The sequence below is a fragment of the Neolamprologus multifasciatus genome, chromosome 10 (genome assembly GCF_963576455.1).
Source record: "Neolamprologus multifasciatus chromosome 10, fNeoMul1.2, whole genome shotgun sequence".
In the NCBI taxonomy this organism is placed as follows: Eukaryota; Metazoa; Chordata; class Actinopteri; order Cichliformes; family Cichlidae; genus Neolamprologus; species Neolamprologus multifasciatus.
In genome coordinates, this window is record NC_140448.1 from 17,731,003 (window position 1) to 17,758,706 (window position 27,704).

Genomic DNA, 27,704 nt, shown 5'->3' on the forward strand with positions numbered 1-27,704 from the left:
CTCAGAGATTTCAGCTGTCAGTTTCCACTGTGAGGAACGTAGTGAGGAAATGGAAGACCACAGGCACAGTTCTGTTTAAGGCCCAAAGTGGCAGGCCAAGGAAAATCTCAGACAAGCAAAGGCAAAGGATGGTGAGAACAGTCAGAGTCAACCCACATACCAGCTCCAAAGACCTACAACATCATTTTGCTGCAGATGGTGTCACTTTGCATCGTTCAAATATTCAGCGCACTTTGAACAAGGAGATGCTGTATGGGAGAGTGATGCAGAAGAAGCCCTTTCTGCGCACATGCCACAAACAGTGTCTCTTGAGTTATGCTAAAGCACATTTTGACAAGCCAGCTTCATTTTGGAATAAGGTGCTGTGGACTGATGAAACAAAAAATGCGTTATTTGGACATAACAAGAGGCGGTATGCATGGCAGAAACAGAACACAGCATCCCAAGAAAAACACTTGCTACCCACAGTAAAATTTGGTGGGGGTTCCATCATGCTGTGGGGCTGTGTGGCCAGTGCAGGTACTGGGAATCTTGTTAAAGTTGAGGGTCGCATGGATTCCAGTCAATATCAGCAGATTCTTGAGAACAATGTTCAAGAATCAGTCACAAAGTTGAAATTGCGCCAGGGCTGGATATTTCAACAAGACAACGGCCCTAAACACTGCTCAAAATCTACTAAGGCATTCATGCAGAGAAACAAGTACAACGTTCTGGAGTGGCCATCTCAGTCCCCAGACCTGAATATTATTGAAAATCTATGGTGTCACTTAAAGCAGGCCGTCCATGCTCGGAAACCACCAAACCTCGGAAACCATCTCCAGTTTTGTAAGGAAGAGTGGTCCAAAATACCTTCAACCAGAATCCAAAGTCTCATTGGAAGCTATAGGAAACATTAGAGGCTGTTATTTCTGCACAAAGGAGGATCCACTAAATCATTGATGTAATTTTTCTGTTGGGGTGCCCAAATTTATGCACCTGCCTAATTTCATTTAAGTAACCATTGCACACTTTCTGTAAATCCTATAAACTTCATTTGACTTCTCAAATATCATTGTGTTCGTCTGCTATATGATATATTTAAATGAAATTGCTGATCCAAACAACCAATGATTTATGAAGAAAAATCGTGAAAATTTTCAGGGGTGCCCAAACTTCTGCATACCACTGTATCAGAGAGCAACTTGGGGTTAGTGCCTCAAGGACATTTGGCATGCAGACTGTAGCAGATGGGGATCAAAACACCAACCTTCCAATTATTAGCCGACCTGCTCTACCTCCTGAGCCAAAGCCACCCATTTGAAATTGTTGTACCAAAAGTATATGAATATTGTTGAAGAGCACAAAGGAGTCTTATATGGAACTGTGAGTTTGCAGCTGGAAATCAAAGGGATACGGTTGAAATTTGAATGTGTATGCCTCACATGCCAGAAGACAACAGGCAGTGGTAGAGTTATCTAGGTGTGCCTTAAAATGCACTCCTATATAGATTGATAAACCCTGGGATAAATAGGATAACTAGTTTTGTGTTACTTGTGTTGAAGTTGTTGTTTGTGTAGCTACTAAGGCTGGTAGGTCTAAATATCCCACCTGAAAGTTCTTTCACGTACAAGGACGAGGGGAGCAAGTAATCAGTTCTCAGGGCACAGAGACTGAGCAGGTCTTAAATACACCATTTATTCCCAAGAAGGAAGAAATTCAGAATTACAAACACAATTTTAAAAGGACCTTTATGCAATAAAAACATTTTCAGTATGCTAAAATCCCTGCCGACAGGAATAAATATACACTATGCAAATAATAATAATAATAATAATACCACGTTTTGCTCCCCCACAGTCCCGTGATACCACTGTCTGGCCACGCTGGGGCAAATGTTTCTTATCTTTAAACCAGGGATAGAAATTCTCTTCCGATGAGACAGACCACGCCAGCCAGAAAAACCAAGGAGGAACCTCCTGTCTCAGCCCTGTTTCTTCCTAATGGGCGCGTCGCCACACAGCCCAGCTGCCACTCCACACTCGGCTCTCGATTACTGCAAACACGGCTGCCTCAGGGCACGCCCACACTTCAACAATTGCCTGCTATTGTCCGCCCCAGTCCACAGTGGATTAAATAATATCATGCAACAACACTAAAACATGCAACGTAATATCAGGGTAAAACCATGCAAATAAAAACAGTACTGTATGCACAAAATATCTACAATCAAAACAACAAAAACCCTAAACGAACACAAAATTTCCACTGTGTGACATCCTGCACTGTGTTCAATGCCTGAACACAACAAAAAGTAGCTTTATTATAAAGCCACTCCTCCACTATTTACCTACCATATTTTTTGGACCATAAGGCGCACTGGATTATAAGGCGCACTGTTGATGAATGGGTCTGTTTATAAGGCGCATTCAGTGAAACAAAACAGTCAGATAAGTCAAACTTATCCGCTGAATTCAAAGGCAATGTATGATGTAGTTACCCGTCAATATCTACAGGGGAGATTAAAATATTAATGAAAGTAAGGGGAGAGTTTGGCAAAACAGCTGAGTTACATGTAATAAATTGAGATATTTCCATAGATCTCAAAGTGTTGCTGAGCCTGTACCTGTTCAACTTGCCTGTTTTATGGACCATTGGTTTATATACAATGTGCATGTGCCAGAAACAAGCTGCTGCCCTTAGAACCTACAGCTCCAGTCACTATTAATTGGGTACGACACGCTGTCAGGGGAAGAGATGACACTTTGTTATGAGACTGAAGTAAGTGCAGCTTTCAGTGGCAGTAGCTGACAGTGGCCACAAGACAGCAATAATAAAAATGTTTGATGCACATATTAATTCACAGGTGAGGAGCTTTATGACAGAGCAGTGTGAGATTAAAAGAGTAAGATCGCTTTAATTTGAAACATTTTAATTTATGACAAGGCAAGAAGTGTTTGCCTTGCTTGTCCTGATGTAACTGCCACTGGTATATATGAATAGCTGATTGGGAATTAGAAAAAGAAGGGAGCCAAGACATGTGAAAACAGTCAGGACAATCAGGGGGAGAGGACATGAAAGAAAAAAAAAACCTTTAATGTAAAACAGGGAGTAATCAAAATAGACTAATAGACTAATATGAATGCTAACACTTAGGATTTAAAGATAAGGAAATGCAAATGGACCGAGGTGTAAACACAAAACAAGAGTGAAGGATCCGCAAACAGACACACAGGGATGTTGACTGCAACTCTAATGCCAATCAAAAACTCTTCACTAAAATAGCCAAAAACAGAAACCAGATTCAGCAATGCTACAATGCAATCAAATCAGTCAAACCATAGAACAATGAAAAAAATGAAAACAGGGAATCCAAAATTTCAAACCATTAGAACAGAAAAACTAAACAGAAAACTAAAACCTTGAATATATTAATTACGATATTTAAAACAGGATAGAAGGAGCACTTTGAACCTTCACAGGTGATATGCAGGATATACTGATATAAACTGAATTTTACTGAAATATCAGAGAACAAAGGCTACCTAAGAAGATAGAGCACACAGAATTATAGAAGATTAACAGAGGGTTATCTAATGGAATTTTTGAACTCAGCTGTTGAGAAAAACACCACCTTTGTGCGACCTGCATATTTTATAATAAGTGGTTTCATTGGCATACCCTAATATTAGATATATTTCGTCTTTCTATGTTTTATTTACATTTTTTCAGTGGTGGGGAACACTTTAGTGATGATTGTAATAATTTTGGATCGCATGTTGAGAAGTCCTAAATATACTGCAGTTTTTAATCTTGCATTTACAGATCTGTTAAGTAGCTCTGCTTGTGGTGCCAAGGTTCTTGACATTTCTCTGTTTAAACCGTTATTATATCTCTTACAACAACTGCTTGACTTTCATGTTTTCTGCTTTACTTAATTTTTATGCAAGGTTTTAATCTGGTTGTATTGTCCTTTGACAGAGTCATGGCTATCATGTACCCGCTGCACTATCAAATGAGAGTGACCCAAAAGCTCATTTTGTCTTTGATTGCTTTTGGCCATCATTCTTACACTTGTTGCAGTTGGCCTTCTCACCAGACTTTCCTTCTGTCAATCTGTGATTATTCAGAGCTACTATTGTGATTATGGTCCTATGTATCGTCTTGGCTGCAATGATGCTACCCCTAATTATATAATTGCGTTTTTGGCAATAGTTCTTGTTCTTGGGTTTCCACTGGCATTTATCGTGGGAAGTTACTGCTGTATCGGTTATTCTTTGTCAAAAATTTCTACATTTAGGGAAAGAGTGAAAGCTTTTAAAACCTGCACAGGTCACCTTTCATTAGTGGCAATTTATTTCCTTCCTATTATATTTGTGTATGTTTTTTGGCCTGTAATACATCCAAATGCAAGGATCATAAACCTTTCTATGACCAGTGGCATGCCTCCCATGTTAAACCCAATAATCTATGTTCTTCAGACACAGGAAATCAAAGAATCATTGAGAAGATTGTTGAAAGCTAGAGTGCAGGCTAAATTGGAAGTGTTTAGACTTAAACCTTTGTAGTTCCCGATTTCTATTCTTTCATTCTTTTTTTTTTCTTTTTAAGTTGAATATGTAGGCGAAGTATTTCATACACAGTATTGCAGTCTTTTATGCAGCCAAAACATCAAGATTTCATTTGGAACAATAAACAATATAACTACTTTATTCACCGAAAAGCAAAATGATCTAAAGAGTTAGTGTGAAAATAAAAATTGACAAAAGACAACAACAGCCAAGAACTGTAATAATGGACATTTATTTTTGCAAGGGAGCAAAAGCACCAAATACAAGGTTTCATATTAGATTTTGTCAATTCCACCCTCCTTTGCCTTAAAACTCTCACAAAATAAAAATTTTCTTTCTACGGGCTTCTCACAGGTACATTTATGAGTGTGTGTACTGTAGTGAGTAGATATTGAGTAGATAATTGAGTAGTATAATGCGATCACGAGTGGACAGTTTTTTGCAACTTCGGTGTACTTCCAGGCACCGAATGTACTGAGTTTATCCTTGACTATAATGCAGCTCACGCTAGTTAGAACATTGTATAACATTTTTTTTACCCATCAGTTAAGCACAAAAATCTAAAATGTAGCAAAATAAATAAATAAATAAAATAAAAAATTTAATAATATAGAGTAGCAGCAGTCTCGTCATTCCTCATTTCTATTACTTTTATGGTACAGGTATAGGCTCTTAATTACTCTTCTATGTATGGTTGTGCATTCAAAAAGAAGCACCTAAATCCACTAATAGTAGATAAGCTTGTGTTTTAAGTGCTGACAAGGTTTATAGAAGCCTACATGGGACTGTATAAAACTGATGGGAAACTTCACCTGAGTGTAAATACAAATGAAAATCCAAAAAGTTTAATGTTCTTTGGCTATACTTCTGTGGGTGTTCTATATCATATAAATGCTTCAAATTCAGTTTTCAAAGTCATAGCATTCAATTCCCTATATTTATTTATTTATTTTTAAATAAAACATTCAACACTCACACACCCTCATACATCTTACTTCTGACATTCAAGAAGTATGAAGTTTAATGTTGGTATCGGCACGACACAATTCTTGCTGGCTGCCTCTCAAAATGTTTGTGAAATGATTTGTTTTCTTTCTGACTTTATGGATATTGGGTATTTTTATGGAAACAAACATGATTAAGCAAGTAAGTCTGTATGAGAGGATTTAGGATGCCATCTTATTTACTTAAAATTGTACATTATCAAACTGCCTTACGTGTGCATACGTGTGAATATATATACTATGTAGCCATAAAGAAAGAATCTTTTTCAAGAAAGGCCTTGCCAAATTGAGCATTTAGCAAGATGATGCCAAATCACATTCTACCAGTATTGTAACAGCATCGCTACAGAGAACAAGTCCAGTTATTAAATACTCCTTAACTAATTAAAACATTTGGTACAGTATAAAATGTAAGATATGACAAAATATCTCAAATGGATTTGAGTTCAGTCCCTGAACTCAAATCCATTTTTGAAATTTTTGAAAAAAAAAATTGAATTTGAAAAAGAGGCATATGTGTGTGTGTGTGTGTGTGTGTGTGTGTGTGTGTGTGTGTGTGTATATATATATATATATATATATATATATATATATATATATATATATATATATATATGGGAATTTCTGTTGTCTTCTTATTATTAGCAGTTATTGGTTTGAATAATCAGGTCACTGAACTGAATTTAATGTACATTTTACACACCATGCAAATATTGTGGGAAAAACAGGTTGCAGAATACACTCATGGGATCATGCCTGAAGATAAACATTGAGGGGATCTGCAAACAGTTAAAGCATGCAAGAGCTTCATCATCTGGTGTACTGCATGTGCATAACAAAACCCAGTCAGCCAGTGCTGCCACCTGTCTCATCAGCACTTAGGCAATATAAGCTTGGCAGAAATCTTACAATGGACTTTTTTAACTCTGCACTTGGGAAAAATATCACTTTTTTGCATCCTGCATTTTTCATTATAAGTGGATTTATTGGCATTCCTAATATAAAATATTATTATGCCTTTCTGTTTTTTGTTTATATTATTTCTGTTCTGGCAAACACAGCTGTCATGGCCGCAATATATTTGGATCACAATCTAAGAACACCGAAATATATTGCAGTTTTCAATCTTGCATTGGTTGATCTATTAGGTAACTCTGCCATGGTGCCAAAGGTTCTCGATATCTTTTGTTTAATCACCCCCACATTTCCTATAATGACTGCTTGACATTCCTGTTTTTCTGCTATATATTCCTTTCAATGCAACCTCTAAATCTGGTTGCACTGTCATATGACAGAGTTATGGCGATCGTTTACCCACTGCATTATCAACTGAAGGTGACTCACAAGCTCATGTTCTCTTTAATTGCCTCTTTCTGGGTATCGGCCATTACTTTTACACTAATTGCAATTGGCCTTCTTACAAGGCTTTCCTTTTGTGAATCAGTTGTTATTAAAAGCTATTTCTGTGACCATGGTCAGATGTACCGGCTTGCATGCAATGATTATACACCCAGCTATGTAATTGCTAAGATTTTGCCAGCTCTTATTCTTTGGCTTCCTCTTGCAATTGTTTTGTTGAGTTATTTGTGTATCTGCTATGCTTTAGCTAAAGTAGCCACAGTTCGAGAAAGAATGAAGGGCTTTAAAACCTGCACAGCTCATCTTTCATTAGTGGCAATCTATTTCCTCCCAATATTAATCACATTTACTCTAGGCGCAAACATAGAGCCAAATGTCAGAATCATAAACCTGTCTCTGACCTCAGTCTTTCCTCCAATGCTGAACCCTATCATATATGTTCTTCAGACACGAGAAATCAAAGAATCTCTGAGAAAGTTGTTAAGAATCATAAAACACTACAAAAATAGAAAAGGCAAATGAAAAAAGTGTAAACTTCCTTTTTTTCATGTTAGTCTTTTGAGTTAGTGTTTTTATTATTTAAGGAATGACTATGAAATTAAAAAAGGCTCATATGTTGCAGTACTTTGAAACAGAACAGAAGTGGTACATTCAATATTCACAGTGCAAATTGTGGTTGATTTTAAAACACATCACCTAACAAAGAGGTAGTTTTTTTTTTTTTTTTTGAGGATTTGGAAGGTATGTTTCTGTGCATCACATATCTCTGTCTTCAAAAATGTTGTATTTGTGTTTTGCCCTATAGTAGAAGAAAATGACAATACATATCATGCAAATAATCAGGGATAGATCATATTTCCATTTTAAAAGGAGTGTTTTCAAATTCAGTTCATGTGCATCAAGTTATGTTAATGTCTCCTGTCAGGGACAACTTGAACTCTTCTGAATTTAATGATGAGAAATTTTTTGTGTACTTGACATTATCTTTTTGAGCCTATATAGTTTTAGAATTTTGGACTTTGCTTAATATTGTGTGAACGCAATATTAGCGTGGGCCTTGAGCCAGCTGTGTACCTCTAATACTTTATTAGGGCCAGCATAGAGAAACAGGCAGCTACACATCACTCATTCACAACTATGGCCAGTTTATACAGACAGTTTATACACATACACACAGTTTATACAGTACTAGTTACTTTTAAATGTACGAAAAAAACCCTGAAACAACCCATGCACATAGAAACCTCACATTGAAAGGCCCCAGCTGAGGCTCAAACCATCACCTGGTGACAGTGTCAGTGACGACTTTGGTCAAATGTAGGAGTTGCTTTTTAAAAATGTAACTGCAGTATATATTTATTGTTTGAAATATATTTATTGTTGTTCAAACAGGTATGCATAAAAGCACTTTTTTCTGTGTTACACTTTGTTGTTGTCCTTTGTTCTATCAGCTGTCCTTAAAATTGTAACTGTAAAAATACACTGCCTGTTTTATTGTCTGCTCTGAGAATGTCAGTACATTTTTGTTTCTTTGTCTTCCAGCTTGTAAATAATTATGTATGTTAATCAAAAAGTTTATAGTGATTAGAAGATTTTTGATCAATTTTATAGCCAGGATTGATCAGGTGACCCTAGGCCGTCCCTTCGTTGTGCTGCAAAAGGCCTTAGCAGCTGGGGGCCTTCTCATGATGCACTGAATGTTATTCTTCACTCACCTCTCCTACTCTGTACACCACTCATATAATTTATTATGATTAATTTCTGGTTCCTCTACACAGTATGTATTTTGTAGTGTCTCTCTCCCGTCAACACTAACTGGTCACGACAAATGGAGGTTTCTTCCCGTTAAAAAGGAGTTTTTCCTTACCACTGGTGCTGAGTGCTTGCTCACAGGGGCTCGTCTAATTCTTGGGGCTTCTCTGTCTTAATGTATAGTATACAGTATTATTATTATTATTATTATTATTATCAGTGTTGGTCAAGTTACTTGAAAAATGTAATCAGTAACTAATTACTGATTACTTCCCCAAAAAAAGTAATCCCGTTACTTTACTGATTACTTATTTTCAAAAGTAATTAATTACTTAGTTACTTAGTTACCTTTTAAAAACACCATTTACAACCTGAATAGGTGATAAAGCGATAGATCTTTCAGCCCAATTCTACTTTTTCTGCATAATCCATCATACAAATGTAATCAAATGGAAAAGTCTCTTTTTAAAACTTGTTTTATTAGTTTTAATCTTTTAACTTCATGCATCAAGCAAAAATTTAATTATATGCAACATTCTCTGACTGGAAGAAATTAGTTTAACATTTAAACCTATTTTCTGCACATTCCAGCACATAAAATAAAATAGTTTTTGTGTGTTTACACTCACTCTTTCAAATAAATGCAAGTAAAACACAGCAGAAAATAAATAAAGTCAAAGACTAGCGGTCCTTTTGCTCTATTTTCACCTGTAAAGCAGGAGTGGGGTTAGGCGGAGGTTTACCCTGGTGCAGGTGTGCCGCAGCGGTCAGTGGAAGAATCCACGAGTTTCCCTGTGAGTTTCCCATTACGTCGTAGCACACTCGGTGTTTGCTTGGAAGTTTAGGGGTTTTTCTTCGCTGTAAAAAGAAGTTTTCATCCCACGCACAACGGACACTAATGTTTTTGTCACTTTTTATGGAATCAAACTCAAAGTAAGGTCAGTACTTCCACGCTTTAAACGCTGCACGCTCATACTCTCTCTGCACTCGATATATGATCCATTGTTGATCTGCATACAGCTGTTGTCACGAACATCGCACTCGCTTACGTCACTGTCATGAGACATTCTCGCAAAAAAAATCACAGTTTTAGTAACGCAGTAACGCAGCGTTCCTACGGGAAAGTAACGGTAATCTAATTACCGTTTTTGCAATAGTAATCCCTTACTTTACTCGTTACTTGAAAAAAGTAATCAGATTACAGTAACGCGTTATAAGTAACGCGTTACTGCCCATCTCTGATTATTATTATTATTATTATTATTATTATTATTATTAATAATAATAATAATAATAATAATAATAATAATAATAATAATAATAATAATAATGGATTGCATTTATATAGCACTTTTTGAGACTCAAAGCACTTTACAATTCCACTATCAGAATCAGAATCAGAATCAGAAAGGGTTTATTGCCAAATGTTGAGCAGGTTTACAACATTAGGAAATTGCTGCGGTACTTAGTGCAAAACATACTGTCACATAACGCTTAAATAAATATAAAAATTAAAGTTAAAAGTGCTAAGTAGATAGATATATACATGAGTGCAGGTGGTGATCAGTGCCAAACATGGAATGATGCAGTGAACACAGTGTAGGGTCATGTGTTAGTGGTGGGAACAGTCATATGGTTATTGTTCATGAGTCCAACAGCAGAGGGGAAAAAACTGTTCTTATGGCGAGAGGTTCTGGTGCGAATGGACCAGAGCCTCCTGCCTGAAGGGAGCAGGTCAAACAGACTGTGTCCAGGGTGAGAAGGGTCAGCTGTGATCCGAGCTGCACGCCCCAGTGTCCTGGAGGTGTACACGCTGCAGTCTCTGTTTGTCCCTGATAGTGGCTCCAGCGTACCACACAGTGATGGAGGAGGTGAGGATGGACTCAATGATTGCAGTGTAGAATTGCATCATCGTCCGTGTCGGCAGGTTGAATTTCATCAGCTGCCTCAGGAAGTACATCCTCTGCTGGCCTTTCTTTATGACAGAGGTGATGGTGGGCTCCCACTTCAGGTCCTGGGTGATGGTGGTACCCAGGAAGCTGAATGAGTCCACAGAGGTGATGAGGGTGTCAGTTAGGATGATGGGGGGAGTGGGGTTGTGTGCTTCCTGAAGTCCACAATAATCTCCACTGTCTTCTGGGCATTCAGCACCAGGTTGTTGTGGCTGCACCAGGACACCAGACGATCAACCTCCCTCCTGTAGGCATACTCATCTCCGTCCGAGATGAGTCCAATAACGGTGGTGTCATCTGCAAACTTGATTAGCTTGACAGACTGGTGGGTGGAGGTGCAGCAGTTAGTATAAAGGGAGAAGAGCAGAGGAGAAAGAACACAGCCCTGAGGGGAGCCGGTGCTGATGGTCTGGGAGTCCGAGACCTTCTTTCCCAGCCTCACATGCTGCTTCCTGTCCGTCAGGAAGTCAGTGATCCACCGGCAGATGGGGTCAGGCACATTCATCTGGGAAAGCTTGCCTTGGAGATGGTCTGGAAGGATGGTGTTGAAGGCAGAGCTGAAGTCCACAAACAGGATCCTGGCGTAGGTTCCTGGGGAGTCCAGATGCTGCAGGATGAAGTGTAGAGCCATGTTGATAGCATCATCTACAGACCTGTTGGCTCTGTATGCAAACTGCAGGGGGTCCAGGAGGGAGGCCGTGAGGGTCCTGAGGTAGGAGAGAACCAGGCGCTCAAATGACCACAGATGTCAGAGCCACAGGTCTGTAGTCATTTAGTCCAGTGATCCTTGGTTTCTTGGGGACAGGGATTATGGTAGAGGACTTGAAGAAGGCAGGCACATGACATGCCTGCAGTGAGGAGTTGAAAATGCCAGAAAACACTGGGGCCAGCTCGTTTGCACAGTGTCTGAGGGTGGCAGGAGACACACCGTCTAGGCCAGGAGCTTTTCGAGCATTCAGACTCTTAAACTGCTTCCTCACATCTGCTTCATGAATATGAAGGATTGTAGTGGGAGAAGGTGGTGTGAAATCCTCCTTGGTGTGGGGTGTGGAGGGGGGTGTTGTAGGTGAAGTGTTTGATGGTGGTGATGGCTCTATGGAGGGGGGAGAGGTGGGGGAATGAGTGTCCAAAGTGTCTCTATTGTTGGGGCTGTTGGAGGTGTGAAGGCTGCTTGATGGCTCGTCAAAACGGCAGTAACAGTCGTTAAGGGTGTTGGCTAAGAGCAAGTCATCGGTGGAGTGGGGGGTTTTAGGCTTGTAGTTGGTGATATTCCTAAAACTTTTCCACACAGAGGCTGAGTCATTCTCTGAGATCTGCTGCTGCATCTTCTCAGAGTGCTGATGTTTAGCAATGTCCACTTCTTTAGTGAACCTGTACTTGGCCTCTCTGTAGCAGTCCCTGTCTCCGCTTCTGAACACCTTTCTCTTTTCCAGCCACAGCTTTTTGAGTTTAGGAGTGAACCAGGGTTTGTCATTGTTATAACTCACCCTGGTGCGTGATGGCACAATGCTGTCCTCACAGAAGTGGATATAGGAGGTGACAGTGTCCGTAAACTCATCCAAGCTGTTAGAAGCAGCCTTCATTGTGTCCCAGTCTGTAGACTCCAAACACGTGTGAAGCTCCTCCACAGACTCATTGCTCCACAGTTTTTTAGTCCTCACGACAGGTTTGGAGAGATTCAGCCTCTGTCTGTACGCGGGGATCAGGTGAATCATGACGTCAGAAAGTCCGAGTGAAGCGCGGGGCACCGCGCGATAGGCCACGCTGATCGTGCTGTAACAGTGGTCCAGTATCCTCTCCTCTCTGGCATTTAATATACTGCTTGTATTTGGGAAGCTCTTGGCTCAGATTGGCTTTGTTAAAGTCCCCAAGAGCAATAATGAGAGAGTCTGGGAATGTCCGCTCTATGTGCAGTATCTGCTCCGCGAAGGCGCACTGAGCTGCCTGCACATCCGCATCTGGCGGGATGTAAACAGCGGCCAAGATGAATGAAGCAAACTCCCGCAGAGAATAAAACGGTTTGCAGTGTATAAAAAGGTATTCCAGAGAGGAAGAGCAGTGCTGAGCAATCACTGTTACATCTGTGACACTATTAATGTAGAAGCAGACGCCTCCACCTGTGGTCTTACCAGAGAGAGAGGCCTGCCGGTCCGTGCGCAGCAGATGAAAACCCTTCAACTTGAGCGCGCAGTCCGGGAAGTCCTAACACAGAGCCACGACTCTGTAAAACACAAGACACAGGAGGAGGCAAAGTTTCTGTTCATGCTTCTCATCAGGGCCAGCTCGTCCATCTTATTCCGGAGTGAGCGTACGTTGGAAAGGAAGATCCCAGGAAGAGCAGTTCGCAGTCCGCGTCTCCTCAGATGCACGAGTGCGCCGGCTCGCTTTCCTCTCCTTCGGCGTCTCACTTTCCTGATCAAGGTCTGTAGTAAATCTGCCGCAGATGCGACAAATATTGAAATTAAATCCATAGGTGTTGTAGTCCTGTAGTTAAGAAGCTCTTCTCTGGTGTAAGAATATCCAGAGGAGTGCCCAGACACACAAGTTATGCACAAAAACAAAACAGAAGCAACGCACTGAAGTACCAGGACATCCATACGCGGTGCCATCTTGGTTTCAAAGGCCTATTCATTCACTCTCACATTCACACACTGGTGGAGGCAAGCTACAGTTATAGCCACAGCTGCCGTCCCAGAAGCGAGGCTTCCATATCGCACCATCGGCCCCTCTGGCTATTACCAGTAGGCGGTAGGTGAAGTGTCTTGCCAAAGGACACAACAACCAAGACGGACAGAGCTGACCAAACTCTGTCCGGCAACCTTCCGGTTACAAGATGAGCTTCCCAACCCCCTGAACCACGATTGCCCCCGGGGTTCAGAGAAATATAATACACTCCTTCCCGTACCACTGTGCTGGAGCATGATGTCGATGTAGGGGACCACCCTCCAATCAAACAGAACGACTACCGGGTGAATCCCACTAAACATGCTCTTTTCCAGACAGAAGTTTCTTATCTGCTGGAAAATGGTCTTGCTGTTCCTAGCTCTAGTGCATGGAGTTGGAAGTTTGTGTCAATAGGGTCGGTTCGGCAAAGTTTGTTATTAAACTGAACTTGTTGAAGGGCTATTGGCAAGCTCCTCTAACAAAACGTATGGCCAACATCTCTGTTGCCCCTGATTTTGCACATCCTTTCAAATTAGAGGTAGATGCCAGTGCCAACGGAGCAGGTGCTTGGGTGCTAACAATGAAAGGTCAAATGGTTAGCCAACCTAGGTATTCATGTCCCCCAATGCCTGGTATATTGTTATGAAGTTTGAAGCAAATCCATAAAAATTCCTGGATAATATAGTGTTCACTGATTTTCACATTTGGTATGACGTTAACTGTGACCCAGTTTTCATCACAATGAAATCAGCTCAAGCTTTTATTGGTATCTACCATTACACAAAATGAAATCTTGGAAATTATGCTCCATGCTAGACTACTAACAAACAGACAGAAAAACAAATAAACGGAACCAATTAAATACTCCCTCCTTCCAGGGGAGAACTAACAACTGTGTCAATGTGCATATCACGTAAACAGCAATTTACAAGGTCCAGTAGGGGGCACTAAACTTAAGACAGAACACCTGGTGACCAACTGCAAGAAACATCTTACAACTGTGTTTTCCCGCAGCAAACACAGATGTTCATCCATTTTTATCATGGTTCCCTTTGGCTTGTGGGATACCCAGGGACTTGTAGCTTCCCTGTATATTTGCCTTCTGGCACCTCCACCCTTTTAGTGTGCATCACCTTCCCTCTCTTTGCAACCATTTAGCCACTCTTTTCTTGTCCAATTGACATCCCAACATTTTCTCTGTAGATCCTGGTGAGATGGATGATATCTTGCTCACTCCTGGCATACAACTCAATCTCATCCATGTCCAGGAAGTGGTTGATAGTTACTGAATCTATATCCATAAATACCCTTAGCAATGAGCGGGCTTTGGGGTCGATGACTAATCAGAATAGCATAGGGACATATTGCGCATGTTGGCATATTCCACACTTGATGGTGACTTGTGCAGTAGCCTTGGAGTTAGCCTCTAGTTTTGTCTTCCACAGTCCCGTTTAGTTCTTGATGAATATTATCAATGCACATACTTAATTATATTTCTCCCATACTGGTTTCTCTTCATTGGCTCACATTACATCAAGAACTAAAATTCAAAATCTTTCTGATTACATATAAGATCTTTAATAATCTTGTCACGGCCCAGCAGCACGGGGTAACAGAGATGGACACAAGTGCAGAAACCAAACCGGAAGCGAGACGATAAGTGAACAGAAGGTTTATTTCCCCCCACAGTTAAACACCAGCAAAGTTGTTAGTTAGTTGTTAGCAAAGTTAACTAAGGGTGACCTAGACAACTCTAGGGTGCAGCTGAACAGCTGAGGCAGTGGAGAGGTGGAACCTGGGCTATGAAGTGGGCACTGTAATGAGAGGAGAGCACAGTCAACGGGATCCAGCAGACAATCGGCGACCCTCCACAGTTAAACTGAGTTGCCTTACTTGGTTTCAGGTGGAGGGGACAGGTGGGGCGGAAGGCCCGGATGTGGTCGAGGCGTGGGGAGGCAGGCAAGTGAGTGGCGGGCCAGTTGGCAACTTCGTACCAGCAGCAGGTGGCCCAGGTCCAGGAAGGCGGGGATGAGGGAGGCGAGACCTCCACTCCAGGAGCTACCTCTGAGGACAAGAAAAACAGGTAAGTCGTCACACGGGTTCTGGACAAAGCAATCACACTCCATTTGACTAACATGGGGATAGCAGATACTCAGGCGATGAACGGTTGAGTGCGCAGGTCTTATATGCTGCCGGAATAATTGCCCACAGGTGGTCAGCCAGGGAGGAGCAACCAATCTCTGCCTAAAGGAGGAGCAGCCGCTGTTGGAGACCTGCAGGTACCCACCCAGACCATGACAAATCTGAACCCATCTTATCTTAAAGGCCTCATGGTACCATATCATAGAATGGGAGTGGGTGACCTTGACATCCACCCTTAAAAGGCCTGGGCTGCTGGGGGGTTCCTGTGATGCACTATTTCTTTTTCCTCATCTTTTTTGACTGACTGTTTATACACAACTTTGCATTTAATCATTGGTTATTATTAGTCTCTGGCTTGCTTCTACAGTCTGGTTTTGTCTATTGTTCCTCTGCTCACCTCCAGCCAGTCGCAGCAGATGGCTGACCTTCCCTTCTGTCTGAGGATTCTTTCCTGTTAAAAGGGAGTTTTTCCTTCCCACTTCCCACTAATGGTGTATCACTTCAGCCTAGTGAAAGAACTACTGCTTCGAAGATGCCTATCTGTTCATCAGAGGTTTCACGCTTGAGCTTGTTGGAGGCATTTGCTGTCCCAGAATATCCAGGGTGTTGCTCACCCTGGATATTCTGTCTCTGCACAGAATATTGGACCCAACTTCAACTTTAACCCAGCTTTACTTTGTTTTTTGAAAGGTTCCAGCAATAAAGATGACTTTTGAGTTTAGTTCTGCATCCAAGTCCTGCATTAGGGCCCATACACTGCCTGCCACACAGAGTCATTGTGACAAGTAGTGCAACAGCATTGCTACATAGAGCAAGAGTCCAGGTTTTAAACTGTTCTGGCAGTTCAGACCTCTCACTTTGTCACATATTGGCACAGTATAAATTTTGAATTATTGAAAAATGCTGAACATTTAAATCCTATATCAAATAAACAAAGGAAAAAAACATCATGTGAAACTACCTCCCACCACCCACCCACCCCACCGACACACACACACACACACACACACACACACACACACACACACACACACACACACACACACACACACACCAGCTATCAAACCAGAGTAGCTATTGGTTTGATAAATATAAACACTGAGGGGATCAGCTAGAACTTCATCATCTAGGGTACTCCAGTTTGCATAACAGAATCATGATGTCCAGTACTGCTGTCTGCATTATCAGAGCTTAGGCAATATAAGACTCTAAGATTTTTTTGCCAATGGATCTTTTCAACTCTGCACTTGGTAAAAATATTACTTTTTTGCGTCCTGCATTTTTCATTATAAGTGGATTTATTGGAATTCCTAATATAAAATATTATTATGCCTTTCTGTTTTTTGTTTATATTATTTCTGTCCTGGCAAACACAGCTGTCATGGCCACAATATATTTGGATCATAATCTAAGAACACCGAAATATATTGCAGTTTTCAATCTTGCATTGGTTGATCTGTTAGGTAACTCTGCCATGGTGCCAAAGGTTCTCGATATCTTTTTGTTTAATCACCCCCACATTCCCTATAATGACTGCTTGACATTCCTGTTTTTCTGCTATGTATTCCTTTCAATGCAAGCTCTAAATCTGGTTGCACTGTCATATGACAGAGTTATGGCGATCGTTTACCCACTGCATTATCAACTGAAGGTGACTCACAAGTTCATGTTCTGTTTAATTGCCTCTTTCTGGGTGTTTGTCATTATTGTTGTACTTATTGCAACTGGCCTTCTTACAAGGCTTTCCCTCTGTGAGTCAGTCGTTATTAAAAGCTTTTTTTGTGACCATGGTCAGATATACCGGCTTGCATGCAATGATTATACACCCAGCGATATAACTGCTTGGATTTTGCCAGCTCTTATTCTTTGGCTTCCTCTTACAATTGTTTTGTTGAGTTATCTGAGTATAGGCTATGCTTTAGCTAAGGTAGCCACAGTTCGAGAAAGAATGAAGGGCTTTAAAACCTGCACAGCTCATCTTTCATTAGTGGCAATCTATTTCCTCCCAATATTAATCACTCTACGTTTAAACATAGAGCCAAATGCCAGAATCATAAACCTGTCTCTGACATCAGTCTTTCCTCCAATGCTGAACCCTATCATATATGTTCTTCAGACACGAGAAATCAAAGAATCTCTAAAAAAGTTAAAGGGAAGAATCACAACACACTACAAAAATAGAAAAGTCAAATTTAAAAAGTAAGAATAAATTTGGCATAAATATTTTTACCCCTTTGTTTATTTAAGGATTGCATATAAAATAAAATAAAAATGTTCAAGTAAGTTTAAGTACTTCCAAATAGAACCCAAATTACAAATGTCACACTTCACGGGGCAGTGTGTGGTTGATTTGAAAACACATCATGTAGCAAAGATTTGTGATTTTTAATTTTTTAAGCAACTGTAATTGTTACTGTTAGGACCAACACCGAGAGACATACAGATACTTATTCACAACTATGGTCAGTTTATGAACGTGAAAGCTTAGGAGTTTATCATAAATAAAATAAAATAAAATAAAATAAAATAAAATAAAATAAAATAAAATAAAATAAAATAAAATAAAATAAAATAAAGCGTGTTGAGAAGTCATGCACAAACAGGAAAAGCATGGAAAGGTGAAAGATTAGATTTAAAGCAGGGACCTTTATGCTGTGAGGTGATAGTGATAACTAATCACATATGTTTAGCCAAATGTAAGGGTTGCCTTTCTGAGAAATATGCATTGCAGCATGACATATGCTTGTTTTTTTTTTTTTAAAGTGAGATTCAGTAAAGCTACTATATAACTACAGAAATATATTTTAATGACTGTTTAAATAGATCATTTTCTGCTATGAGAATATGTCAGGAAGCCTTCCAACTTCTCTTTCTTCCAGCTTCTATGTGGATATAGGCCACCTTTGATTAGTGTTTCAAAGAATGTCCAACCAAAATGTAAATATAATGTAAAGGACTGACTAAACTGGTAGAAACCCAGAAATGTTATTTTTGTGGCAAATAAACTGAATCATTGTGTAGTGACCCGATTGAGTAAATTCTACTTATAACAATATGATCACATGGTTTGATTACAGAGGGAACACAGGGCTAATAAAAGTCAAAGACCATGTGGTTACATTTTAACATTGGTTCTCTGAGTAAAGACATTAATGGGCCAGCTTTTGAGCTGCTCCTCGTGGTCACGTGCTGGTGTTTTATAAGCAGGAAATTTTTGAGTCCTTAAGTTGAGACTATGAGTCGTATTCTTTATATTGATGAGAAAATTCATATTCTCTCACTAATAAATTAAAAAACATTGGTGAAAAAAAGTTTAAAAAGCACAGGAGAAATAAGTAGTACTGAACAGGCCAATTGCTATCCGGTAATCAGATTACACTGTAGGGTTTCTGAGTGATTTGCAGTTAGTAGTAGCTATGATGTTAGTTTTCCTGCTAAAGCATAAATCCCCAGTAACAAACCACCCAAAGTGTAAACTCAAAGTGTAGACTCTACACACTGGGTACTCTTCAAGGGGTGGAAAAGAAAATCTTGCCAGTCTGTACAAGAGCAAGGTCTAACCAAGTGTGTTAGCTCACATACTGTAATATGTAATTTTCTGGTAATAGAATCACAGTCAGTCTTCCAGTAACAAAGGACAAAGAAACATAAGCAAAGGAAACAATAATCCTGGGAGACTACTTACAGAAAAATGCCTAAACATATCAGGTCAATGGACAGAAGGTTGTAACTCATACAAAACACTTGCACTAAGAACACTTGAGTATAACACATGCTGTACTCACTAACTGTACTCACTATACCTGCTGAATCAAATCATGTTATATGTACTAGTGTCCTTAAAGCTGGATGTGAGTGATAGTGAGCAGGCTCAGGGTCGCTATTGCGGGGACCCAGTATTCTTGGAGTTCTTGGTAAGCTGGTGAAAGTCACCCCACGTCGGGGCTCCATTATTATATTGGGGGACTTTTCTTGGTTAACAACAGTGGGGTGATTGGGAGGAATGTCCTACACCCAGTCTGAACCTGAACATACTGTCCGTGACAAACAACATGCTTAAATATAAATGTGTTTATACCTGTAAGTGCACATATGCAAGGGAGCCCTAACTAAAAAATAAATAAAAATAAATAAGTAAATGGAAGCGTACAATTATTCATTTTCTGTGCTGCTGTCACTCTCACCTGGATGGTACTGGTGGCATAGCGAGAAACATGTTTTTAAAACAAAATATATTTTTTCAGTACCCTTTATACCACCCAGCCATTTCTGCTAAGCTAGATTTCCAGTACAACAGTGGAATATGCCACCTGCAGAAATCTTCTGATGACAATAGTGGTTGGGCGCATTAGGGGTGGGAAGGAGTTTGAGTACAGGGATCTGGTGAGGAAGTTTGTAGAATGGTCTGAAAGAAACACTTCTTTCTGAATTTCAGCAAGACAAAAGAGATGGTGGTTGACTTCTGGAGGAAAAAAAACTGTGAGTTGGCCCATCACAACATCTGCTCCACTCCAAACTTCCAAGGCAGTGCATAACATCTATCTATCTTTCCATTCCAGCCATCCATCCTCTTCTGTTTTGTGAAAAAATACATTACCTTTGATGAGTCTTTTAACACATGTTAGCGTTTACCATTGTTGACTGACTTCTATTAACTAAATTTGCTACTTACGAGCTTATTGACACAAAATAACAGTGCCCAACAGCAAGCTTGGCAGGACAGCAAAGCCAGTATTTGATCATCTTAGATTAATATCAGGAGTAGAAAAAGGGCACACATTTTCACAAAGTACCCTTTCCAGCTTTTTAATTAATCCAAAACAACATGATGTTGAGTTGTATTGTCAGTCTGAGGTTGACCAAAAATTCAGGATAGTAGGATGGCAGTCAGAAAATATTAACCATTATGTAATATTCCTATTAGTTAAATTGTCTGCACAAAGCTGTAACCATATGGTTTGATGTCATAGGGGAATGCAAAGTGACTATAAGGGACAGAACACAAACGTGCTCTGCTTCCATTTGGAGCCAGTCTTAACTAAACAAGGTTTGCTGAAACAGAAAATAAAGGACATTAACTATAACCTTCAACATTAACAAAACAATTATTCAAATGGAATTTTTAAATTCAGCTGTTGGGAAAAACACCACATTTGTGAAACCTGCATATTTCATAATAAGTGCATTTAATGGCATAGCTAATATTAGGTATTACTTGGTCTTTCTGTGCTTTATTTACATTTTTTCAGTGGTGGGAAACACACTAGTGATGATCGTCATAATTTTGGATCATACATTGAGAGGTCCAAAACATATTGGAGTTGTGAACTTTGCATTTACAGACCTGTTAAGTAGCTCTGCTTTGATGCCAAAGCTTGTTGACATTTTTCTGTTTAACCATCACCATATCTCCTACAATGACTGCTTGGCATTCATGTTTTTCTGCTTGACTTTTTTTGCAGCACAGGCTTTTAATCTGGTTGTGTTGTCCTTTGACAGAGTCATGGCTATCACGTACCCGCTGCACTACCAAATGAGAATCAGCCACAAGCTCATTTTATCTTTGATCGCTTTTTTCTGGCTTCTTGCAATTACTATCATACTCACTGCAGTTGGTCTTCTCACAAGACTTTCTTTCTGTGACTCTGTGGTTATTCAGAGCTTTTTCTGTGATTATGGACCTGTGTATCGGCTTGGCTGCAATGATCTTACTCCAAATCGTGTAATTGCTCATTTGGCATCAGTTCTTGTTCTTTGGGTTCCACTGGCATTTATCGTGGGAAGTTACTGCTGTATTGGTTATTCTTTGTCAAAAACTGCTACATGTAGGGAAAGACTAAAGGCTTTAAAAACCTGCACAGGTCACCTTTCATTAGTGGCAATTTATTTCCTCCCTGCACTATTTATCTTTACCTTTGGGAGTATAATATTTCCAAATGCAAGGACTGTAAGTCTATCTTTGGCCACTGTCATGCCTTTGACTTTAAATCCAATAATCTATGGTCTTCAGACACAGGAAATCAAAGAATCATTGAAGAAGTTATTAAAAGTTAAAATGCAATTTTAAATTTCTGCAAATAAATAAACAGCATTCAGATTTGAACCGTGGCAGTACCCAATCATCTTTTGTGGGGGTTTTAAAAAGCTGAAAACATAGACTTAAAATCCATATAAAATAATCCAAAATATGGCAAACAAAACAATAATGTTTCATGTCTCATAATAACAATATAACATTTTATAATTGGTGTTGAAAAGTGAGACTATTTAAAATGTAATGTATAACAATCCTAAAAACAATGTGTGAACATTTTATTGTGAACACAATTGTGCTGGAGTAATACATTTACAAGTAGAAAATATTTTAAATCTAATTTCCAGTATTTATAACAATGACCAGGAAGCAGGGTTGGAGGCAGTGACGCAGCGGAGGGTGGCCTCCAATTCCTGGTTGAGGCGTTCTGTCTGACCGTTAGTCTGAGGATGGTGTCCTGAGCTCAAACAGGGTTTTGCTCCTAAGGATGTACAAAACGCCCTCCAGACCTGTGACGTGAATTGCGGTCCTCTGTCAGAGACGATCTCAGTGGGTATCCCGTGCAGCCTAAAAACATGGTCAACTAGCAGATTAGCAGTTTCAGTGGATGTGTTTGTCGAGGGCAATGAAGTGAGCTGCCTTGGAAAATCTGTCAATCACATGGAGGATTGCGGTCTTGCCAGAAGAAACCGGTAGAGGAGTAACAAAATTCAAAGAAATATGCGACCAGGGTGAAAAAAAGTTCAGAAATCTTCTGATGACAATAGTGGTTGGGCGCATTAGGGGTGGGAAGGAGTTTGAGTACAGGGATCTGGTGAGGAAGTTTGTAGAATGGTCTGAAAGAAACACTTCTTTCTGAATTTCAGCAAGACAAAAGAGATGGTGGTTGACTTCTGGAGGAAAAAAAAACTGTGAGTTGGCCCCACAATAAAACAGGAAACATGAAACACTACTCAAAGACACGGACTCGACACAGAGGGGCGGACAGAAAATAATACATGAAACTCAAACAATACATGAAACCACAATCCCTAAAACATGGATAAACAGAAACATGAAACTCTAATAATAAACATCATCACAACAAGAGAATGAGAAAACAATCCAAAACACCAAGATAACTGAAACACAAAGTACCAGAGAAAGATAAAGAATAATCCATGATGCAAAATTAAACCAAAACATAATAAACTCAAATTACTGGGTCCAACGGACACAGAACCGTGACAGTACCCCCCCTCTAAGGGCTGACCCCCGACAGCCCTAAACAAAAAAGCACAAAGCACCAGGCCAGGGCGGGCGGAGGGGGTCCAGGATGGAGGGACAGAGACCAAACAAAAAACAAGGAGCACCAGAGTCCAAAAACGCAGGAAAGCACATCAAAAACAAAACAAAACCAGAGCTCAAGAGTCCATGAAAAGTTCAGGGGGCCGACCGTGCACACGGCAACGGCGGCGACGGGCAAACAGTTCTGGAGGCCGACCGTGCATACGGCAACGGCGGCGATGGGCAAATAGTTCTGGAGGCCGACCGTGCACACGGCAATGGCGGCGGCGCAGGCAAAACCAATCACGAGGCCGACCACTTGGAAGGCAGTGGCGGCCACTGAGCAGGTCCGGAGGTCGGCCGCGATGCCAGTGGCGGCGACAAACTCTTTCTGGGGGCCGTCCCCGAAGGACATGATGCCAACTTAGAGGCCCGGAAAACGGTCGGCAGAGGCGAGGCGGAACAGGTCGAGCTGGCTCTGACGGCGGTGTGGCAACCGCAGGACCAGACGAGGCAGGACCAGACGAGGGCGGAAACGGAGCTGGACCAGACAAAGACGACGTCACGGAGGCTGGACCAGGCGTGGATGAAGGCACGGAGGCTGGACCAGGCGTGGATGAAGGCACGGAGGCGGAACCTGACGGCAGCGGGACGGCTGCGGAACCTGACGCCGGCGATGCTGCAGGCGGCGTGGATGTTAAGGTTGCAGGCGGTGGAGCCGGTAGTGGCTGAACGGTCTCACCAGAACCGTCAGCAGACATGAGGATGTGCTGGCTGGGTCCTCCCGGACCCCCAGCTGAAGAGGCAAGAGGCTGGACGGGCCCCTCGGACCCTCCAGCGGAGACAGATGGCTGAACGGGCCCCTCGGACCCTCCAGCGGAGACAGATGGCTGAACGGGCCCCTCGGACCCTCCAGCGGAGACAGGAGGCTGAACGGGCCACTCGGACCCTCCAGCGGAGACAGGAGGCTGAACAGGCCCCTCGGACCCTCCAGCGGAGACAGGAGGCTGAACGGGCCCCTCGGACCCCCCAGGGGAGACAGGAGGCTGAACGGGCCACTCGGGCCCTCGAGCTGACGACACTTGAGGCTGGACGGGCCACTCGGGCCCTCGAGCTGACGACACTTGAGGCTGGACGGGCGACTCGGGCCCTCGAGCTGACGACACTTGAGGCTGGACGGGCGACTCGGGCCCTCCGGCTGACGACACTTGAGCCTGGACGGGCGACTCGGGCCCCCCGGCTGATGACACTTGAGGCTGGACGGGCGACTCGGGCCCCCCAGCTGACGACACTTGGGGCTGGACGAGCTCCTCGAGCCCTCCAGCTGGAGCAGATGCAGGGCCAGGGGCAATAGGGGCCCCCGACTGAGGGTGAAGATGAGTGGCTGACTGAGCAGATGACAAAGCTAATGATTCCTCTACTAACTGCGCTACTGACTGGGCTATGGACTGTAACAAGGTTTGCAGTAAGTCTGGTTGTGGTAGTGACAGATCTATGGGTAGCGGGGGTGAAGACTGAGCTACGGGTGACTGAATTTGAGATGAAAGTGGCGATGGAGTTGGTGACTGGGCGGCTAACTGGGCTACAGGCGGCTGCTGAGCAGGAAACACTGGACACTGGGCTACAGGCAGCTGCTGAGCAGGAAACACTGGACACTGAGCTACAGGCAGCTGCTGAGCAGGAAACACTGGACACTGAGCTACAGGCGGCTGCTGAGCAGGAAACACTGGACACTGAGCTACAGGCGGCTGCTGAGCAGGAAACACTGGACACTGAGCTACAGGCAGCTGCTGAGCAGGAAACACTGGACACTGAGCTACAGGCGGCTGCTGAGCAGGAAACACTGGACACTGAGCTACAGGTGGCTGCTGAGCAGGGGAAACTGGAAACTGTGCTACAGGTGGCTGCTGAGCAGAAAATACTGGAAACTTAGCTGAAGGTGGCTGCTGAGCAGGTGACACTGGAAACTGTGCTACAGGTGGCTGCTGAGCAGAAAATACTGGAGACTTAGCTGAAGGTGGCTGCTGAGCAGGTGACTGAGCTGAAAGCGGACGGGCAGCTGACTGAATAAACATAGCCCCAGAATAAACAGTTCCAGACGAAACAGTCTTAACTCCTGGGTCTGAAGGAACATAAGGAGCACAGTCTTTTGAACCAATGGGAAAATAATCGTTCTCAAAACGAAAACTTTTATTTTCCCGAACCGGAGAAACATGAGCTGTTGTGTTCATGAAGCTGGCGTTCGCAGCTTTGGGGGAAACAGTCTGTCTATCCCTTGACAAGAAAGGCGAATGAAGGGAGACTCTGTCACTCACCCTAGGCGGTTGTTTGAGCTGAATCCCAGGCTCCTGCTGGAGCTGTGAGTGCTGGCAACGCACTCGCGGAATGTGACGAGGGAAGACTCTGCTGTGGCTGCTCCTGCGGTGATGTGGAAACGCTGGGTGACTCGGGTGGCATGATAATAATCCCTAACATCTTATAGAATGCCTGAGCAGACGTAAGCTGGTTGCTGGCAGGCTCGTAGTAATCCTCCGGGGACCGGCTGGAGCGTTTTCTGCGAGACCGGGGCGTCCGCGGGGAGGAAGCAGACGAGTGGGCCGAAGGGTAGGCTGCTAGCGAGGAACGGCAGCACGGAGGCCCTCCAAGCGCTAGCCGGGTCCCGTCAAAACGGGAGCTGCGCTTCCACAGTGAGTCCGCTGGATCCATTACTGGTCGCGTCGTTCTGTCAGGGCTCTGTGTGCGGGCAGGCGGAGAGGAGGATCCAAACGCAGGACTCAGACACTGAACTGTAACTCAAACCTCAGCTTTATTGCTGGCATAAAACAAAAGATGAAACTGAGCAATGGTACTGAACATAAACTGACACGAAAACACACAGGCATGATCTGATGGTACGACACGACACCGAGCACGGGAAAACACAGGGCTTATATACACAGGGTAGTAATGAGGGAATGGGCAACAGGAGGGAGACACAGCTGGGAGAGATCAGGGCTAACGAGACAGGGGGAACAAAGCTGCACACACTAACCTAAGACAAAGACTTTCACAATAAAACAGGAAACATGAAACACTACTCAAAGACACGGACTCGACAAAGAGGGGCGGACAGAAAATAATACATGAAACTCAAACAATACATGAAACCACAATCCCTAAAACATGGATGAACAGAAACATGAAACTCTAATAATAAACATCATCACAACAAGAGAATGAGAAAACAATCCAAAACACCAAGATAACTGAAACACAAAGTACCAGAGAAAGATAAAGAATAATCCATGATGCAAAAGTAAACCAAAACATAATAAACTCAAATCTAACGGACCCAGAACCGTGACAGTAGACGCATGCAACGAAGTTTTCCAGCTGTGGGAAGGAGTGACACTGCAAGATGCGTTTTCATTAAGCCCTGCAAGTTAATGCGGCCAATGAGGTATGCAATTTGTATTTTATATGCTGTGGTGGAAAAATAAGATGTTTGTTTGTGACAGAACTGGCGAGTTTATGGTAGTCACGTGTAATTTGTTAATATTTTGTAAAGGTCAAATTGTGAGTGTTTTATATTGTTTAATAATGCGCTTTATTGTTTATTCTCTATGAGAACAATTTACTGTGGAAATTGATTATTTTATGTTGTTTGTACAGTTCTCACGGCATCATTGGTGGCACCTGTGTGCAATAAATGCCAGTAAAAATCAAGAACGCCTTGTGTCCGTTTTTCAACTTGGAGGGAGTTACACGGGCGTTGCGTGTTAGATTTGCGGAGGTTTCACGTTGCGGGACCCTGGGCGGTAAGAGATCAAGAAGTTAAACCTACTGAAAAACATGGACCAGCGAGCTTGACGTGAATTCAGTCTCTTGTACGAAGGTAAGTCAAGTTTTTGTGATCAGTCCACACTATGAATGGGTGTTCCGCTCCCTCGAGATAGTGCCGCCACTCCTCTAAGGCCAGTTTCACAGCCAACAGTTCCCAATCACCCACGTCGTAATTCCGCTCAGCGGGCGATAAGCAACGGGGAAAAAAGACGCACGGGTGAAGTTTGGACACTGTGCCAGAGCGCTGTGACAATACCGCCCCTGCCCCGACGTCAGACGCATCCACCTCAACTATAAATGGCTTCTCGGGGTCGGGGTGAATTAAAATCGGCGCTGAGGTAAACAGTGCCTTTAACTTGGAGAAAGCAATTCCTGCTTCCGGACCCCAAATGAAAGGGAGCTTTGAAGACATTAGCTGGGTCAGCGGTGCTGCTACTTGGCTGTAGTTTCTGATGAAGCGGCGGTAAAAGTTTGCGAAGCCCAAGAAACGCTGCAGAAGCCTCCGGGACATTGGAATGGGCCATTGCACGACTGCCTGTATTTTAGGGTCTGTCTTCACCTGCCCCCCCGCGAGGATGTAGCCCAGGAACGAGACGGAAAGGGAGTGGAATTCGCATTTCTCCGCCTTAACGTACAGTTTATTCTCCAGCAACTGTTGTAACACAGCTCGGACATGCGTTTGGTGCTCCTCCAGGTTTTTGGAAAAAATCAGGATGTCGTCGAGATAAACGAAGACAAAACGGTCAAGGAATTCTCGCAGTACATCATTCACCAGATTTTGGAAAACCGCTGGGGCATTTGTGAGACCGAAAGGCATCACTAGATATTCAAAGTGCCCCAAGTAAGTGTTAAAGGCGGTTTTCCACTCATCGCCCTCCCTGATTCTGACGAGTGTGAAAATGGAGGCACCATGGAGCGGCTCGAAGGCGGAACGGATCAGCGGTAAGGGGTATTTGTTTTTTATTGTTATGTCATTAAGCCTCCTAAAATTGATACAGGGCCGTCCTTCTTACAGACAAAGAAAAATCTGGCCCCCACGGGTGTAGAGGAGGGTCTGATGATGCCCACGGCCAGAGAATGCACTTTTCCATGGCTGTCTTTTCGGGGCGTGTCAGGTTGTAGAGGTGGCTTGAAGGTAGGGTGGAACCCGGTAACAAGTCTA

General features: G+C 42.4%; 3 protein-coding genes and 2 pseudogenes across 3 annotated transcripts; 4 read left to right on the forward strand and 1 right to left on the reverse strand.

The window, feature by feature from the left end:
• Positions 1-2,289: 2,289 nt before the first annotated feature.
• Positions 2,290-5,713, forward strand: LOC146510004 (olfactory receptor 51F2-like; annotated as a pseudogene).
• Positions 5,714-6,190: 477 nt separating this feature from the next.
• On the forward strand, positions 6,191-9,907 carry LOC146510005 (olfactory receptor 1E16-like; annotated as a pseudogene).
• A 1,438-nt stretch (positions 9,908-11,345) lies between these two features.
• On the reverse strand, positions 11,346-12,460 carry LOC146510006 (uncharacterized). Its single transcript, XM_085173816.1, has one exon. The coding sequence runs from the start codon at positions 12,327-12,329 to the stop codon at positions 11,346-11,348; it is 984 nt and encodes a 327-aa protein (XP_085029942.1). The 5' UTR covers positions 12,330-12,460.
• Positions 12,461-16,068: 3,608 nt separating this feature from the next.
• LOC146510007 (olfactory receptor 1E16-like) lies at positions 16,069-17,982 on the forward strand. Its single transcript, XM_085173824.1, has one exon. It carries the CDS (start codon positions 16,646-16,648, stop codon positions 17,621-17,623), a length of 978 nt encoding a protein of 325 aa, XP_085029950.1. The 5' UTR covers positions 16,069-16,645; the 3' UTR covers positions 17,624-17,982.
• Positions 17,983-20,523: 2,541 nt separating this feature from the next.
• LOC146510008 (olfactory receptor 1500-like) lies at positions 20,524-22,197 on the forward strand. The gene has a single exon (XM_085175441.1). It carries the CDS (start codon positions 20,534-20,536, stop codon positions 21,485-21,487), a length of 954 nt encoding a protein of 317 aa, XP_085031567.1. The 5' UTR covers positions 20,524-20,533; the 3' UTR covers positions 21,488-22,197.
• The last annotated feature ends 5,507 nt before the right edge of the window (positions 22,198-27,704 follow it).

What these genes read in the sequence shown, in the direction of transcription:
- LOC146510007 (XM_085173824.1), top strand. Translation starts at nt 16,646, where the DNA reads ATGGATCTTTTCAACTCTGCACTTGGTAAAAATATTACTTTTTTGCGT.
- LOC146510008 (XM_085175441.1), top strand. Translation starts at nt 20,534, where the DNA reads ATGGAATTTTTAAATTCAGCTGTTGGGAAAAACACCACATTTGTGAAA.
- LOC146510006 (XM_085173816.1), bottom strand. Translation starts at nt 12,329, where the DNA reads ATGATTCACCTGATCCCCGCGTACAGACAGAGGCTGAATCTCTCCAAA.